At 49.1% G+C, this 18114-nt stretch overlaps 1 protein-coding gene across 3 annotated transcripts in view; it reads left to right on the top strand.

The window, feature by feature from the left end:
- The window catches only part of LOC140409247 (receptor expression-enhancing protein 1-like), a 142167-nt gene that overhangs the window by 74099 nt on the left and 49954 nt on the right, over nt 1-18114 (top strand). For 2 of the 3 annotated variants that reach the window (XM_072497575.1, XM_072497578.1), the window contains exons 5-6: nt 6097-6210; nt 7030-7074. In XM_072497575.1, the coding sequence (XP_072353676.1) occupies nt 6097-6210; nt 7030-7074 (159 nt within the window). The remainder of the gene's footprint in view (nt 1-6096; nt 6211-7029; nt 7075-18114) is intronic. The other variant, XM_072497577.1, reaches the window with a different exon arrangement.

Below are 18114 nucleotides of genomic sequence, written 5' to 3'. Positions count from 1 at the left end.
TTCTGTCAGTTGAAACTTATGTAGGACTCCCACTACCTCTCCTACAAATTCAAACAGACCAGATTGCGACAATATTTGTTCACGCTTAAATCAGATACAGAAACCTGGCAACGCTGCAAGCCCAAGGTGATATTATCATGAACATGTAACACAGTAAAGTGTCCCTTTCCCATTGTCTGCTTAGTAAACTGAAAGGAAAATATTAATCTAGCCATTTGCTTTCAGTCTTAAACTACATGGTTGTATTATGAAGATTTTAAAAATCTTGTTGATAAATCGGATAATGGACTCAAAACGTGCTGAACAAGATCCCAAAATGTTATTATTCAACTTGGTTTCATGTATGTATTTTGGCAGCCAGATCAGAAATGGATGCAGGAGTCACCGGGGTCACCTGGAAAAAGGGCCTGAACAATTTATCAGAGGTCTGAATGCCCATGGCCATCAGGCTGGTTTCAAAAGCAGAATCATAGAATTTACAGTGCAGAAGGAGGCCATTCGGCCCATTGAGTCTGCACCGGCTCTTTGAAAGAGCACCCTACCCAAGCCCACACCTCCACCCTATCCCCATAACCCAGTAACCCCACCCAACACTAAGGGCAATTTTGGACACTAAGGGCAATTTAGCATGGCCAATACACCTAACCTGCACATCTTTGGACTGTGGGAGGAAACCGGAGCACCCGGAGGAATCCCACGCACACACGGGGAGAACGTGCACAGTGGCCCAAGCCAGGAATCGAACCTGGGACCCTGGAGCTGTGAAGCAATTGTGCTAACCACCATGCTACCGTGCTGCCCAGAAGCATCAATATTGAATTTAGATCCCTGTGTTCTTCATTGAATTGAACTGGTTAACACTTCTATCACATAGGAACATGCAAATTAGGAGCAGGAGTAGGCCATTCAGCCCCTTCGAACCTGCTCTCCCATTCAATAAGATTATGGCTGATCTGATTGTAACCGCAACTCCACATTCCTACCTAACCCTGATAACCTTTCAGCCCCTTGTTCATCAAGAGCCTATCTCTCTCTGCTTAAAAATATTCAAATATTTTGCTTCCACCACCATTTGAGGAAGAGAATTCTGTCCATTATTCTTTTTGTCTACTATGTACATACTGTGTACGTTCCCTTGGCCGCAGAAAAATACTTTTCATGGTACTTTGGTAAATGTGGCAATAAATCAATCTATCAGTCAAGACACACTACCCTCTGAGAGGAAATATTTCTCCTCATCTTTATCTTAAATCGGTGATCCCTTATTTTTAAACAATGACTCCTAATTCCAGATTCCCCCACAAGTGGAAACATCCTCTCCACATAATAATAATAATCTTTATTAGTGTCACAAGTAGGCTTACATTAACGCTGCAATGAAGTTACTGTGAAAATCCCCTAGTCGCCACACTCCAGCGCCTGTTCGGGTACACAGAGGGAGAATTCAGAATGTCCAATTCACCTAACAAGCTCATCTTTCGGGACTTTGAGAGGAAACCGGAGCACCCGGAGGAAACCCACGCAGACACAGGGAGAACATGCAGACTCCGCACAGACAGTGACCCAAGCCGGGACGCTAGCACTGTGAAGCAAAGTTCTAACCACTGTGCTACCGTGCTGCCCTCCAGCCTGTCAAGGTCCCTTTGCATCTCATGTTTCAATCAAATCACCTCTCACTTTTCTAAACTCCAGTGGATACAAGCCTAGCCTGTCCAACCTTCCCTCATAAAACAACCCACCTATTTCAGGTCTTATAAACCTTCTCTGAACGACTTTCTTAAATTAGGAGACCAACATTGTACGCAGTACTCAAGACGAGGCCTCCTTGTACAACTGAAGCTTAACCTCACTACTTTTATATTAAATCCCCCTCACAATAAATGGTTAACATTGTATTAGCTTTCCAAATTACTTGCTGTACCTGTCTCCTGACCTTTTGTGATTCATGCATCAGTACACCCAAATACCTCTTCATCGCAGAGCTCTGCAATCTCTCACCATTGAGATAACAAGCTTCTTTTTTTATTCTTCCTGCCAAAATGGGCACGATCACATTTTCCCACATTATACTTGCATTTGCTAGATTTTCTGACCACTCACTTAACCTGTCTCTATCACCTTGTATTCTCTTCGCAACTTACTTTCCTACCTATCCTTGTGTCAGCAAATTTAGCAACAATACTTCATCCAAATCATTAAATAATTTCTAAGCAGTTGAGGCCCCAGTGTCAGTGGAGTTCCCAAGTCTGGTTGTGAAAAAGTAACTGAGATTGGTCGAGACTGTTTATTGCTTAGTACAGAGCTTACCTCTCTGTCCTATTTGGTCTCTATTCTCAACTCGCTGGCTGAAGGCCAGGTATGGTAAGGTTCAAAGATGTCATAGATGCCCCAGATACCACTCCAGCTTGTTGACAGACGCTGAGAGTTGAGCAGTTATGTTTACTGACTTTCGGCTGCCAAAGCTAAAAGTAGTCTGGAGCAGAATTTGCACAGTTGTCGAGATGTCTGTTGAGAGCAGCCACAGGAAACCTATTGAATAAACAAGTCAACTAGAAAAGTCAGGTTTTCACTCCGTGAAGTTACCATGACCAGCGTGGAATTAGTACTGTCCCCGCTAGGGGGAGGTGGTGGCGTAGTGGTATTGTCACTGGACTACCAGAGACCGAGAGTAATGTTCTGAGGACCCAGGTTCAAATCACTGCAGATGGTGAAATTCAAATTCAATAAATATCTGGAATTAAAATCCTAATGATGACCCTGAAGAACTGCACCTCAATATCTTTATGGAAAGATAGGATAGATGCGGGCAGGTTGTTTCCACTGGCAGGTGAAAGCAGAACTAGGGGGCATAGCCTCAAAATAAGGGGAAGTAGATTTAGGACTGAGTTTAGGAGGAACTTCTTCACCCAAAGGGTTGTGAATCTATGGAATTCCTTGCCCAGTGAAGCAGTAGAGGCTCCTTCATTAAATGTTTTTAAGATAAAGATAGATAGTTTTTTGAAGAATAAAGGGATTAAGGGTTATGGTGTTCGGGCCGGAAAGTGGAGCTGAGTCCACAAACGATCAGCCATGATCTCATTGAATGATGGAGCAGGCTCGAGGGGCCAGGTGGCCTACTCCTGCTCCTAGTTCTTATGTTCTTATGATAGCAGCCCGTGTGTCAAACATTCAGGTCTAAGTTAAAATCCTTAGACAGTGCGACTTGGATCACAGCACCTGATGTACCGTAACATGCCATGTGATTGCTGAGTGGTATTATAGTCATGTTGCCCGGCAGCTTCGTTACATTTTTATTTTGTTCCATTGTGTAATAAGATTCTGGAAGGCAACAAATGACATTGATGGGCTAAACAGTTTGATGTTCCTATTAAGATGCTTCAAAATGAAGCAACAATCTTCTGTGGCGGAGGTCGGGCTGCAGCACTGTGGTGTTCCAGAGTACAGTCAATTTCCAAGTCTTCACCAGAGGTGATCATCTCGCTGGACGCAGAAAAGGCCTTCGACAGAGTCGAATGGAAGTACCTCATACAGGTACTGGAGCAGTATGGGCTTGGAGCATGGTTCACTGCATGGGTGAAACCTCTGTACAGCGCCCCCTTGGCGAGTGCGCGGACTAACACCACCAGCACTAAATACTTCCAGCTGCACAGAGGCACAAGGCAGGGATGCCCACTCTCCTCGCTTCGCCCTGGCAATCGAGCCACTGGCGATCACCCTCAGAACAGTGAAAGGGGATCCAGAGAACACAGAGTCTCACTTTGTGCGGATGACCTGCTCCTCTACGTCTCCGACCCCCAAAGCAACATGGAGGGGATCATGAGGCTCCTGAAAGAGCTTGGAGCTTTCTCAGGCTACAAACCCAACCTGAGCAAAAGTGAAATCTTCCCGGTGAACCCGCAAGGGAAAAATACAGAGCTGGAGGGACTGCCAATTAAACAGGCCCAAAACAAATTCCGCTGCCTGGGGATCCAAGTTGCTCACGACTGGACACGGATCGACAAATGGAACTTGACAAGACTGGAGGAGGAAGTAAAGAAGGAACTGCAGAGGTGGTGCACATTCCCACTCCCCGGTGGGGAGATTGCAGATGATCAAAATGAATGTGCTGCCACGATTCCTCTTCCTGTTCAGATCCAGACCGATTTACATACCCAAGGACTTTTCTAACACAGTAGAGAAAATGATCATTGTGTCTGTGTGTGTGTGTGTGTGTGTGTGTATGTGTCTGTGTGTGAGTGTGTATTTCCATCCTGGGGACCTCGCATTGAATACAAACGGAAACTGCCGGAAAGGTTCCCCAGGTCTGGCAGCATCTGTGGTAGAAGGTGGTGGAGCGAGTCTGCAAGATAACGAGCACCATTTTTCAAATCTGGCTTTGACCGTGCAGTTAATCAGTTAGTGAGATATGTCAAGGTGAGAGGAGGGTCTCTTCGGGTGGGTGGAGTTCAAGGTCAGCACATGTGGCCGACTAAAGGAACACCCTAAGCTTAATGAAGTAACGGGATGTCAAAGGTGCTCGCTTGTGACCTCCTCTCCATGGTTAAGCCCACATTTCACCCGACTCATGGGTTTCATAACATCATGGTTGCTCACAACTGCCAGCTTCTCCAGGCTGAGCTGTGGCCGCAAGGACTCTGTAGGAGTAATACAACACTCCTGGTCTGCAATAAGTGGACGTCTGTCTGGGTGTTGTTTAAATATAGCGCCAGGACCTTCACCCCATGAAGTAACAGAGGGCCAGGCAAATTACTGCCCGCCCCACCACAAGATTCGCCAAGTTCCACATGGATGCATAATTAATGAGCTGGAAAGCAGAAGGCCCTACGTGTTCACTTGCCATGCTGCCCAACAAACACCACGCCGACCTTTTCGCCTGCTATCAACTGGAATGTCTCCCAAATGGAAAATTCCACTTGGTGTTTGATTCTTCAGGGTCAGGATGAATCAGGACCTCAATTCCTCGTGTGGGGAGTGAAAATCAGCCTCTACTCTTCAAGTGTGAGTGGGATCAGGGATTTTAATTTTCATGCGGTGTGGTGAGAAATTTGGAGCCGTGAATTTTGATCTGTGAAGAGATCTGGGCCTCAAATCAGTGTTTGTGTGAATTGGATGGTGTCTCCAGGGAGTTTGTTGAGCCTGCAAAGTTCTGAGAATCAATGAATCACTCTCTTTGCACCATCATACAGAAAATCTCTGTGTGGTGATTGTCCCTTTAAGGGCAACACAGCAGAGTAAGGGTCACCTGGCCTGGGTGACTAATTGCGACTCAGAGTGGGGAATCACTCCAAAGGGAAGAGTTCTCTTAGGCAGGAGGCATTCCAGAGCTAGCTGCAGATATGCTGCTGCTCTTGTAGATCCTTGTAAACAAATCCTTTGTTGTTCACTAATGAAATGTCTGAAAGTGCATTGTTGCACTCTGGTCTTGGCTGAAAGCCAGACGGTACAAGATGCCCAAATTAAGAACAAAACAAAGAACAATACAGCACAGGAACAGGCCCTTCGGCCCTCCAAGTCTGTACCGGTCATGATACCAACCTTTGCCAAAACCCTCAGCACTTCCTTGTGCCGTATGCCTCTATCCCCATCCTATCCATATGTTTGTCAAGATGCCTTTTGAACGCCGTTAATGTATCTGCTTCTACAACCTCCCCTGGCAACGCGTTCCAGACACTCACCACCCTCTGCGTAAAATCGTGCCTCGCACATCTCCTCTAAACTTTTCCCCATGGACCATAAACCCATGACTCCTCCACCCTGGGGAAGAGTGCCTGCCCATCCACCCTATCCATGCCCCATATCATCTTATAGACCTCTGTCAGGTCACCCCTCAACCTCCGTCGTTCTAATGAAAACAGTCCGAGTCTATTCAGCCTCTCCACATAGCTAACACCCTCCAGACCAGGCAACATCCTGGTAAACCTCCTCTGCACCCTCTCCAAAGCCTCGACATCCTTCTGGTAAATAAAAGCATTTTTAGAGGGGTAGAAGCGTAATAAAATCAGGACAAATTAATTGTACACTGACATGCTTGAATTATTTCCAAGGTTGTGCCTTATTGTCCAAGCCAGTAATGTTTCCCCACATTTTTCCTCACAGGAGATTGATGATTACTTGAGCCAGGCCAAGGACCGGAGCTATGAAGCTGTGGTGCAGTTTGGAAGGCGTGGACTGAATGTGGCGGCGACGGCTGCGGTCACAGCTGCTGCAAAGGTAACAGCCACAGAGCAAATTACCTCATGGGTTTCCTTGTTATAGCTCACTTGTCTTCAACTGATGGTTGACAGAACACAGGGTGGATATCAGTATCATTTATCATGGAACAATGGATAGAATGCAATTCCTGAAATGCCAGCATCAAAGAAAACATAATTTGATTTTGTGAGTCACAAATACATCTACAGCCCCCATTACAAATGGATACCTTCATTAGGGCAGCACGGTAGCACAGTGGTTAGCACAATGGCTTCACCACGCAGTGTCCCAGGTTCGATTCCCGCTTGGGTCACTGTCTGTGCGGAGTCTGCACGTTCTCCCTGTGTCTGCGTGGGTTTCCTCCGGGTGCTCCGGTTTCCTCCCACAGTCCAAAGATGTGCAGGTTTGGCCATACGAAATTGCCCTTAGCTTAGATGGATTTACAGGGTTACGGGAATAGGGTGGAGGTGTGACTTAAGTAGGGGTGCTCTTTCCAAGAGCCGGTGCAGACTTGATGGGCCGAATAGCCTCCTGCACTGTAAATTCTATGAAATGCGCCACCCCCAATCAATAGAAATCCCAGAACCACAACTATTTAAGAAGAGAATTATGTAATTATGATTGAATTTGGTAGAAATCTGTATTATTGAGAAATTCTTGGCAGCGTCTGTGGAGGAGAAACACAATCAATGTTTCGAGTCCATAAGACCCTTTTACAGAACTGGAGAAGTGTTCAGTAGAAGAGTCCTATGGACTCGAAATGTTAACTCTGTTTCTCTCTCCACAGATGCTGCCAGACCTCCTGAGTTTATCCAGCATTTTCTCTTTTTATTTCAGATTTCCAGCCTCTGCAGCATTTTGATTTTATTTGAGAAAACATTGGTGGGTGTTTTACAAAATGTAACTAACTTTTATCAAAATAGTATTGAGGCGATAAACTAAATTTACTATTTGGTTCTAAAAACATCCACTGAATTCTTTTGAGAAGGTTACTTGGTGACTGACAGATAACTAGTGGCAATAATATACTTACATTGGATGTAACGTATGATATACTTGGGTTTTGGGAAGGCATTTGATCAGGTTCCATGTGTAAAGAATTTACAAAAAGGTGCCAGTGGAGATATTACTGATCAAATGGTAAATTTAGTAGGGAAATGTTTAAGCTTGAGCAACAAATTAGTCATTCCTTCCACCGGTGAAATGGTGCTGCAGTTCTTTAAATACCTGCAGCAATGCCCCAAGAACCAGCTGTGACTGTGAAAGTTCCCAATCCCGGCCCATTGAAGATGGGAGGAAAAGGTTTGTGGCTGAGTTGAATATTTGAGTATAAATGGTAATGCATGAATTGTCGGGTGGAAATCCTGCTTCGGTCTCACATATGCCACTTGAAAATCTTACCCGTTTATCTTCAAATTGTAGTCTCATCCTTGCACTTGCTAACCTACAATGGCTCCCGGTCAAGCAATGTCTTGATTTTAAAATTCTTATCCGAGTCCCTCCATGGCCTTGCCCATCTCTATCTCTAATCCCCTCCAATTCCGCAGTCCTCCAAGATACCTGCGCTCCTTTCATTTTGGCCCATTGTGCATTTCCAATTATGATTGTGCCATCTTTGGTTGCTGTACCTTCAGTGGCCAAGACTCCAAGCTCTGGTGCTCCCCACCTTGCTAGCCTCCTGTAAGACACTTCTCTGACCAAGGTTTTGGTCATCTGACCTAATATGTAGCTCAGTGTCATAGTTTGTTTTACAATGTACCTGTGAAGCACCTTGGGACATTTCATTATGCTAAAGGTGCTATAAAAATAAAAGTGAGCTTGTGGGTCCCCCACACCTGCGCCACCGATGGGCAGTGTCCCCCATTCCACACCCCCCCCCCTCCCCACACACACACACACACACACACATGGACACTACACAAAAACCCCCAAGTGAGGACATCCCACTATGGGGTCCCTGGGGGTCTGTTCTCTTCAGGCTCCCCCAAGCTCCCTTACAGCACCCCCTCCCTCTAGGACCCCTACCCATCACCCCTCCAACATCCCAGAGGCCCCTATATACCTGCCCTGCACTCCCCCATCCTTCAAACCCCCCCAACCTCATTTCATTGCCATGGCCGCCCTTTCCCCCGGCCTTGGCAGTGGCATCTTAAAAATCGGGGACCCTTGCATTGCCACCCTGGCACCCAGACAGTGCTCCTTCTGGCTTGGCAGTGCCATCCAGGCACCTTGGCAGTGCCCATAGAACATAGAACATAGAACAATACAGCGCAGTACAGGCCCTTCAGCCCACGATGTTGCACCGAAACAAAAGCGATCTAACCTACACTATGCCATTATCATCCATATGTTTATCCAATAAACTTTTAAATGCCCTCAATGTTGGCGAGTTCACTACTGTAGCAGGTACGGCATTCCACGGCCTCACTACTCTTTGCGTAAAGAACCTACCTCTGACCTCTGTCCTATATCTATTACCCCTCAGTTTAAAGTTATGTCCCCTCGTGCCAGCCATATCTATCCGCGGGAGAAGGCTCTCACTGTCCACCCTATCCAACCCCCTGATCATTTTGTATGCCTCTATTAAGTCTCCTCTTAACCTTCTTCTTTCCAACGAAAACAACCTCAAGTCCGTCAGCCTTTCCTCATAAGATTTTCCCTCCATACCAGGCAACATCCTGGTAAATCTCCTCTGCACCCGCTCCAAAGCCTCCACGTCCTTCCTATAATGCGGTGACCAGAACTGTACGCAATACTCCAAATGCGGCCGGACCAGAGTTCTGTACAGCTGCAACATGACCTCCCGACTCCGGAACTCAATCCCTCTACCAATAAAGGCCAACACTCCATAGGCCTTCTTCACAACCCTATCAACCTGGGTGGCAACTTTCAGGGATCTATGTACATGGACACCTAGATCCCTCTGCTCAGCCAAACTTTCAAGAACTTTACCATTAGCCAAATATTCCGCATTCCTGTTATTCCTTCCAAAGTGAATCACCTCACACTTCTCTACATTAAACTCCATTTGCCACCTCTCAGCCCAGCTCTGCAGCTTATCTATATCCCTCTGTAACCTGCTACATCCTTCCACACTATCGACAACACCACCGACTTTAGTATCATCTGCAAATTTACTCACCCACCCTTCTGTGCCTTCCTCTAGGTCATTGATAAAAATGACAAACAGCAACGGCCCCAGAACAGATCCTTGTGGTACTCCACTTGTGACTGTACTCCATTCTGAACATTTCCCATCAACCACCACCCTCTGTCTTCTTTCAGCTAGCCAATTTCTGATCCACATCTCTAAATCACCCTTAATCCCCAGCCTCCGTATTTTTTGCAATAGCCTACCGTGGGGAACCTTATCAAACGCTTTGCTGAAATCCATATACACCACATCAACTGCTCTACCCTCGTCTACCTGTTCAGTCACCTTCTCAAAGAACTCAATAAGGTTTGTGAGGCATGACCTACCCTTCACAAAGCCATGCTGACTATCCCTGATCATATCATTCCTATCTAGATGATTATAAATCTTGTCCCTTATAATCCCCTCCAAGACTTTACCCACTACAGACGTGAGGCTCACCGGTCTATAGTTGCCGGGGTTGTCTCTGCTCCCCTTTTTGAACAAAGGGACCACATTTGCTGTCCTCCAGTCCTCTGGCACTATTCCTGTAGCCAATGATGACATAAAAATCAAAGCCAAAGGTCCAGCAATCTCTTCCCTGGCCTCCCATAGAATCCTAGGATAAATCCCATCAGGTCCCGGGGACTTATCTATTTTCAGCCTGTCCAGAATTGCCAACACCTCTTCCCTACGTACCTCAATGCCATCTATTCTATTAGCCTGGGGCTCAGCATTCTCCTCCACAACATTATCTTTTTCCTGAGTGAATACTGACGAAAAATATTCATTTAGTATCTCGCCTATCTCTTCAGACTCCACACACAATTTCACATCCCTGTCCTTGACTGGTCCTACTCTTTCCCTAGTCATTCGCTTATTCCTGACATACCTATAGAAAGCTTTTGGGTTTTCCTTGATCCTTCCTGCCAAATACTTCTCATGTCCCCTCCTTGCTCGTCTTAGCTCTCTCTTTAGATCCTTCCTCGCTACCTTGTAACTATCCATCGCCCCAACCGAAACTTCACACTTCATCTTCACATAGGCCTCCTTCTTCCTCTTAACAAGAGATTCCACTTCCCTGGTAAACCACGGTTCCCTCACTCGACGCCTTCCTCCCTGTCTGACCGGTACATACTTATCAAGAACACGCAGTAGCTGATCCTTGAACAAGCCCCACTTATCCAGTGTGCCCAACACTTGCAGCCTACTTCTCCACCTTATCCCCCCAAGTCACGTCTAATGGCATCATAATTGCCCTTCCCCCAGCTATAACTCTTGCCCTGCGGTGTATACTTATCCCTTTCCATCATTAACGTAAACGTCACCGAATTGTGGTCACTGTCCCCAAAGTGCTCTCCTACCTCCAAATCCAACACCTGGCCTGGTTCATTACCCAAAACCAAATCCAACGTGGCCTCGCCTCTTGTTGGCCTGTCAACATATTGTTTCAGGAAACCCTCCTGCACACACTGTACAAAAAACGACCCATCTATTGTACTCGAACTATATCTTTTCCAGTCAATATTTGGAAAGTTAAAGTCTCCCATAATAACTACCCTGTTACTTTCGCTCATATCCAGAATCATCTTCGCCATCCTTTCCTCTACATCCCTAGAACTATTAGGAGGCCTATAAAAAACTCCCAACAGGGTGACCTCTCCTTTCCTGTTTCTAACTTCAGCCAATACTACCTCGGAAGAAGAGTCCCCATCTAGCATCCTCTCCGCCACCGTAATACTGCTCTTGACTAGCAGCGCCACACCTCCCCCTCTTTTGCCTCCTTCTCTGAGCTTACTAAAACACCTAAACCCCGGAACCTGCAACATCCATTCCTGTCCCTGCTCTATCCATGTCTCCGAAATGGCCACAACATCGAAGTCCCAGGTACCAACCCACGCTGCCAGTTCCCCTACCTTGTTTCGTATACTCCTGGCATTGAAGTAGACACACTTCAAACCACCTACCTGAACGCTGGCCCCCTCCTGCGACGTCAAATCTGTGCTCCTGACCTCTATTCTCTCATTCTCCCTTACCCTAAAACTACAATCCAGGTTCCCATGCCCCTGCTGCATTAGTTTAAACCCCCCCAAAGAGCACTAACAAATCTCCCCCCCAGGATATTTGTGCCCCTCAGGTTCAGATGTAGACCATCCTGTCTGTAGAGGTCCCACCTTCCCCAGAAAGAGCCCCAGTTATCCAAAAATCTGAAACCCTCCCGCCTGCACCATCCCTGTAGCCACGTGTTTAAATGCTCTCTCTCCCTATTCCTCATCTCACTATCACGTGGCACGGGCAACAACCCAGAGATAACAACTCTGTTTGTTCTAGTTCTGAGCTTCCATCCTAGCTCCCTGAAAGACTGCCTGACATCCTTGTCCCCTTTCCTACCTATGTCGTTGGTGCCAATGTGGACCACGACTTGGGGCTGCTCCCCCTCCCCCCTAAGGACCCGGAAAACACGATCCGAGACATCACGTACCCTTGCACCTGGGAGGCAACATACCAAACGTGAGTCTCTCACGCTCCCACAAAATCTCCTATCTGTGCCCCTGACTATAGAGTCCCCAATTACTAATGCTCTGCTCCTCTCCCCCCTTCCCTTCTGAGCAACAGGGACAGACTCCGTGCCAGAGGCCCGTACCCCATGGCTTACCCCTGGTAAGTCGTCCCCCCCACAAGTATCCAAAGCGGTATACTTGTTTCTCAGGGGAACGACCGCAGGGGATCCCTGCACTGACTGTTTTTTCCCAGTCCCTCTTACAGTTACCCACCTATCTCCAATCTTTGGTGTAACTAATTCCCTGAAGCTGCTATCTATGACCCCTTCTGCCTCCCGAATGATCCGAAGTTCTTCCAACTCCAGCTCCAGTTCCCTAACTCGGTCTTGGAGGAGCTGGAGATGGCAGCACTTCCTGCAGGTAAAATCAGCAGGGACACTAACTGCATCCCTCACCTCAAACATCCTGCAGGAGGAACATTGTACTCCCTTCCCTGCCATTCCTCTAACTTTCTACCAAGATCTAGCTAACAACTAAATTAAATTTTTATAAAAAATAATAATAATATAATAAAAATATGGTACTTACCTCAGACCAATGGGTTTTATTATTAGGTTAGAGGAGGAGGGCGGGTGGGAGACACTGCACGTGTAGTGTCTCGGGTTTCCTCTCCACCAGAATTTATTGGTGAGGGTCTTCCCAGACGTCCGCGGGTCTACTTCCTTGTTCCAGGGGAATTGCAAGGGAGCCACCCTGCACTTACCCTGACCACCCTGGGGTCTCCGATGGCCCAGGAAACCACTCGGGTGCTGTTCCTCCTGGTCCACGTTTGTGTGGACCAGCACTGATCAGCGCCCGGCTGCAGCCTCCCTGGAGAGGCCGGATAATTGAGGGAGGCCAGTGGATCCCAGGTGAGTAGGTCGTAAGTAGGTTTGCGATCTGCTTCCGGGAGCGGCATTTGGTCACACCATTTGGGGCAGCGTTCCGACTCTGACATCTCGTGGAACGTCAGTGAATCCTGCGAGGTGCAAAGGCAGTCGGGAGGCTCACTGCAGGCCTCGCCTGGGATTCTCAGGCCACGTTGCGCTCTCACTTGAGCGCAACGCGACCGGACAATCGTGCCATCTGTCTACTTCAGCCTTAAATATACACAAGGACTCTAACCCCACAGCAATCTGTGGCGAGGAGTTCCAAAAGACAGTCAACTCTTTATTTCGAGACCATGCCCTCTGGCCCGAGCCTTTCCCAAAGGGGAAACGTCCACTCAGCGTTTACCCTGTCAAGGCCCTTAAGAATCTGATATGTTCTGGTGATCAGCAGCACCACCCACAGCTACAGACTGGCTGGCTGACCTGGCGGAATTTCTCCACTTGGAGAAATCAAATACACCATCCGAGGGTCGGAGGAAGGCTTCCTCAAAGCATGGGGACAATTCACCGCACTGTTCCAAGACCTGTTCGAAGCCCACAGTGATTAGAGGACAAAGTGAGAGATGGGAGAAGACAGACAGGAACACACAACCCTGGGGGGAGGGCGGGAGGAAGAGAAGATGGAACTCGGGGGAACTGAGGGGAGCAGCACAGAGGGCGGGGGAGGAGTGGAAGCCCCCCCCCCCCCTTGTGGAACCTCACTAGTTACAGGTCACCAACCAGAAACAGAACCCCTTATCCCCATTCACTGTTTCCTGCCTTTTGTGAGGGCCACGAAGAATCCAGCACGAGTTTTAAGGATACAAAGAAATAACATTTATTTACAATAACATATATATACAACAGCAGCAGCAACTTCCCTTGCTGCTCACTCCTTCTGGCTGGTTCCAAACTGGCCAGCTTTATTTATACAGGGAGTCCGCTAATGATTTCTCCGCCCCCCTCATTGGGGAAGCTCATATTCGAACAGGATTGTGGGATTGTCATTAGTCCCCAGCCGATGGTAAGCAGGCAGGTTATAACATCCCTCCCCCTCAAAGTCCAAGGAATCCACCGAAGACCCTGGCGAAGGAGGGCATCGGACTCGTTTTGCCGCAGGCCGGACACCATTTGCACGAGGCACTGGATCGGGCGGTGTGTAACGAGACGGAGACCGGCGCTTCCGTGATGAACGCCGTAACGGTTGCACATCCACGGCCCGTGGGCCCGTGGATTCCCCCTCTGATGCGTCCTGTGTCTCCAGCTCGGAGTCAGAGTCTGCTGCCTCTGTCACCTCGGCGTCTCTATCTCCACGCGGTTCTGTAATGACCTGCGCAGGCTTTGAGTGAGGCACCAGAGGAAGATTGTGAGGACTACTTTCCATTGTATCTGGTCTCTGCGGCTGTAGAAATGAGATTCGGGGGCGGGGAATCTTTGGAAGGGATAGTCTTCTGGACCGAACGTGGTCTGCATGTTTGTGCTGGAGACGACCCTGGGCTTGCACCTGGTAAGCTATACGGCCCGTTTGGCGAAACATTACGCCAGGGACCCACTGGGCACCACCAGCAAAATTGCGAACGAACACTGGGTCACTGGGCGCAAACTGCCGAATCGGCCAATGCCGAGAAAAACCCTGTCCCTGCCGTTCTTGTGTGCGGCGTACTTTTGCGCCAATGTCCGGGAAAACCATACTAAGGCGGGTGCGAAGTCTCCGGCCCATTAAGAGTTCTGCGGGAGCTACCCCAGTCACCGCATGGGGGGTTGTCCTATACGAAAACAAAAAGCGAGCCAGTCTCGTGTCATTGACCCGGAAGACTGCTTCTTTAGGCCTCGTTTGAATGTCTGCACTGTGCGCTCTGCCAATCCATTTGAAGCCGGGTGGTAAGGGGCAGTGCGGATATGGCGTATGCGGTTCATCTTCGTGAACCTCGCAAACTCCTCACTGGTGAATGGAGTGCCGTTATCCGTTTTCCAGCACCTCGGGGAGGCCATGTGTACTAAAAGACAAACGCATCTTCTCAATTGTTGCGCAGGACGTTGTCCCCTGCATCTTATGCACCTCTAGCCATTTAGACTGGGCGTTGATTAATAAAAGGAACATGAATCCTTGAAAAGGGCCGGCGAAATCTGCATGCAAGCATGCCCAAGGCCGCCCTGGCCATTCCCAGTGATGTAGGGGCGCGGCCGGCGGAAGCTTCTGATGCTCCTGGCAAATGGAGCAATTTTGGGCCACCTTCTCAATGTCGGTGTCGAGGCCTGGCCACCAAACATAACTCCGGGCCAACATTTTCATTTTTGTCACACATGGATGCCCAGTGTGCAAGTCTCTTAGTATCAGCTCCTGTCCTTTTCCCGGGACAATCACACGTGTCCCCCACAAGAGAATGCCGTCTTCCACGCTGAATTCTGACAGCTTGGAGGAAAATGCCCGGAACTCGCCTGGGAGCTGTCTATGCTGCCCACCATACAGGACTATGTGTCGAACCTTTGACAGGACTGGCTCCGTCTGGGTCCACTCACGGATCTGTGAGCCCAGACAGGCAAGGTGTCCATTAAATTTAGTGTTGCAACCACCTCACCGATGGTGGGGGTTGACATGCGGCCGGTCGATAAAGGCAATCGGCTCAGTGCGTCGGCATTCGCTATCTGCGTTCCTGGTTTGTGCTCCAGAGAATACTCGTATGCAGCAAGCAACAAAGCCCAGCGCTGGATCCGTGTGGAAGCAATGGGTGGTATTGGCTTATCCTCTCTGAAAAGTCCCAGCAGAGGCTTATGATCAGTCACGATAGTGAAGTGGCGGCCATACACGTACTGGTGGAAACGTTTCACCGCAAAGACCACTGCCAGGCCCTCCATCTCGATCTGCGCATACTTTTTTTCCGCTGCGGTCAATGTGCGGGAGGCGAAAGCCATCGGCCGCTTGGCCCCGTTCTCCATCTTATGGAACAGGACGGCCCCAATACCATACGGGGATGCATCACAAGTGACGAGCAAAGGCTTTCCAGGATAATAGTGGGTTAGTAACCCAGACGACGACAATTGTTGTTTTACCTGCTGGAAAGTGGTTTCTTGCGGCTGACCCCAAACCCAGGTGTGATTTTTCTTTAGCAGAAGATGCAACGGGGCCAGCGTAGTTGTCAGATTGGGGAGGAACTTCCCGTAGTAGTTTACGAGGCCGAGAAAAAAGCGAAGATGCAAAGTGTCAGTCGGGGCGGGGGCCTGTTGAATCGCGCACACCTTCTCTGTGACGGGGTGCAAACCTTCGCGGTCCACCTGATAACCCAGGTAGACTACTTCCTTCGCCTAAAAGACGCACTTTGTGCGACGTAAACGGACTCCAGCCTCCGAAAATCGTCTTAAGGACAGCTTCCAGATTTTCCAAATGTTCCTGCTCCGACGTCCCTGTGATCAAAACGTCATCTAAGGAGACAGCGACACGCGGTAAACCTCTCAAAATGCCCTCCATAACACCGGTGAGGTGGGCAGCACGGTAGCATGGTGGATAGCACAATTGCTTCACAGCTCCAGGGTCCCAGGTTCAATTCCGGCTTGGTTCACTGTCTGTGCGGAGTCTGCACGTTCTCCCCGTGTATGCGTGGGTTTCCTCCGGGTGCTCCGGTTTCCTCCCACAGTCCAAAGATGTGCAGGTTAGGTGAATTGGCCATGCTAAATTGCCCGTCGTGTCCAAAATTGCCCTTAGTGTTGGGTGGGGTAACTGGGTTCTGGGGATAGTGTGGAGGTGTGGGCTTGGGTAGGGTGCTCTTTCCAAGAGCCGGTGCAGACTCGATGGGCTGAGTGGCCTCCTTCTGTACTGTAAATTCTATGATATTGTATAACGCGTTGAAAAATAGCGCAGGCAGAGGATACTCCAAAGTTCAAACGTGTATATTCATACAGGCCCCGGTGTGTGTTAATTGTTACATATGGTCGGGAGGCAGGGTCCAGCTCCAACTGTAGGTAGGCGTGACTCATCTTATTTTGTGAACGAGAGCCCAGCTGCAAGCTTCGCGTAGAGATCCTCTCTGCGAGGCATTGGATATCGGTCGAGTCGGGAAGCCGTATTCACTGTAAGTTTATAGTCGCCACACAAGCGAACTGTGGCATCTGGCTTCATTACTGGTACAATTGGTGCTGCCCAGTCAGCAAAACGGACGGGCCTGATAATACCCAAAGTTTCCAAATGAGCGAGCTCCCCTTCTACCTTCTCGAGCAAGGCGTAAGGCAACGGGCGCGCCCGGAAGTAGTGTGGCGTGGCTCCTGGTTCGACTTGGATACGGGCTACGTCCCCTTTTATTTTCCCCAAACTGGGCTGGAATACATCTGGGTATCGTCCGAGCACCTCAGTCAACCCTACAGAACCTGTTTGGAGGATGTGCTGCCACTGCAACCGCAAATGGCGCAACCAGTCCCGACCCAACAGGCTGGGCCCATGGCCACGCACCACGATAAGTGGGAAACGCCCCTCCTGGCGTCCATAAACAACAGGGGTCATCGTAGTTCCTGCAATGTCCAATGGTTCCCCCGTGTAGGTGGCCAACCTGGCCTGTGTGTCGGTTAATGTAAGGCTCTGTATACCCTGCTTGATGTGGTCGAATGTCCTCTGGGCGATCACGGAGACAGCTGCGCCAGTGTCCAACTCCATCTCAAGCGGGTGACCATTGACCCGTACTGTCACCTTAATGGGGGCCACACGGGGAGCTGCCACACAATGCAGCTGCAGGCAGTTGTCTTCCGTCTCCACGTCCTCAGGAGTAGTCGCTGCAGGTTCATCCACATGGAAGGTACGGCCCCTGGGCTGGTCCCAGTTTCGGTCGGAATGACGGCGCCTCTGAGGCCCCCAGGACCGGCGTCCGCGATGGGGTCACGCCTACAAGTCTGACACGGACATGGCTCCTCAACCATTGGTTCTGGAGAAGGCTCCCTTCGCGGAGGAATGCCCGACGGCCACTGGTGTCGATCCGGACGTCGCCTCGCCCAAGGTACCGCAGGAGTGCGGGGGGACGTTTTCGGACGGGGTTGCGCCCCAAGCCATGCACTTCCATTCCCTGTAGCTCCTGCACTCCTCGTTCTGCGCTCTCTCGGGACAATGCTATTTGAATGGCCTGTTGAAAAGTCAATGTTGGCTCAGCTAACAACTTTCTCTGGGTGGCCGCATTGTTAATACCGCAAACCAAACGGTCGGGTAACATTTCTGACAAGGTCTCACCATAGTCACAGTACTCCGCATTCCTGTATAGCCTGGATAGAAAATCGGCAAGGGATTCTCCTGGGGTCCTCTCAGCGGTATTAAACCGGTAACGTTGGACTATCGTGGACGGGGTTGGTTTAAAATGCTGCCCCACTAAATTCACAAGTTCATCAAACGTTTTGGTGTCCGGCG

This window comes from Scyliorhinus torazame, chromosome 3, assembly GCF_047496885.1.
Source record: "Scyliorhinus torazame isolate Kashiwa2021f chromosome 3, sScyTor2.1, whole genome shotgun sequence".
Lineage (NCBI taxonomy): Eukaryota > Metazoa > Chordata > Chondrichthyes > Carcharhiniformes > Scyliorhinidae > Scyliorhinus > Scyliorhinus torazame.
Note: the sequence above shows the minus strand (reverse complement) of the source record. Positions and strands in the feature narration are given on the sequence as shown.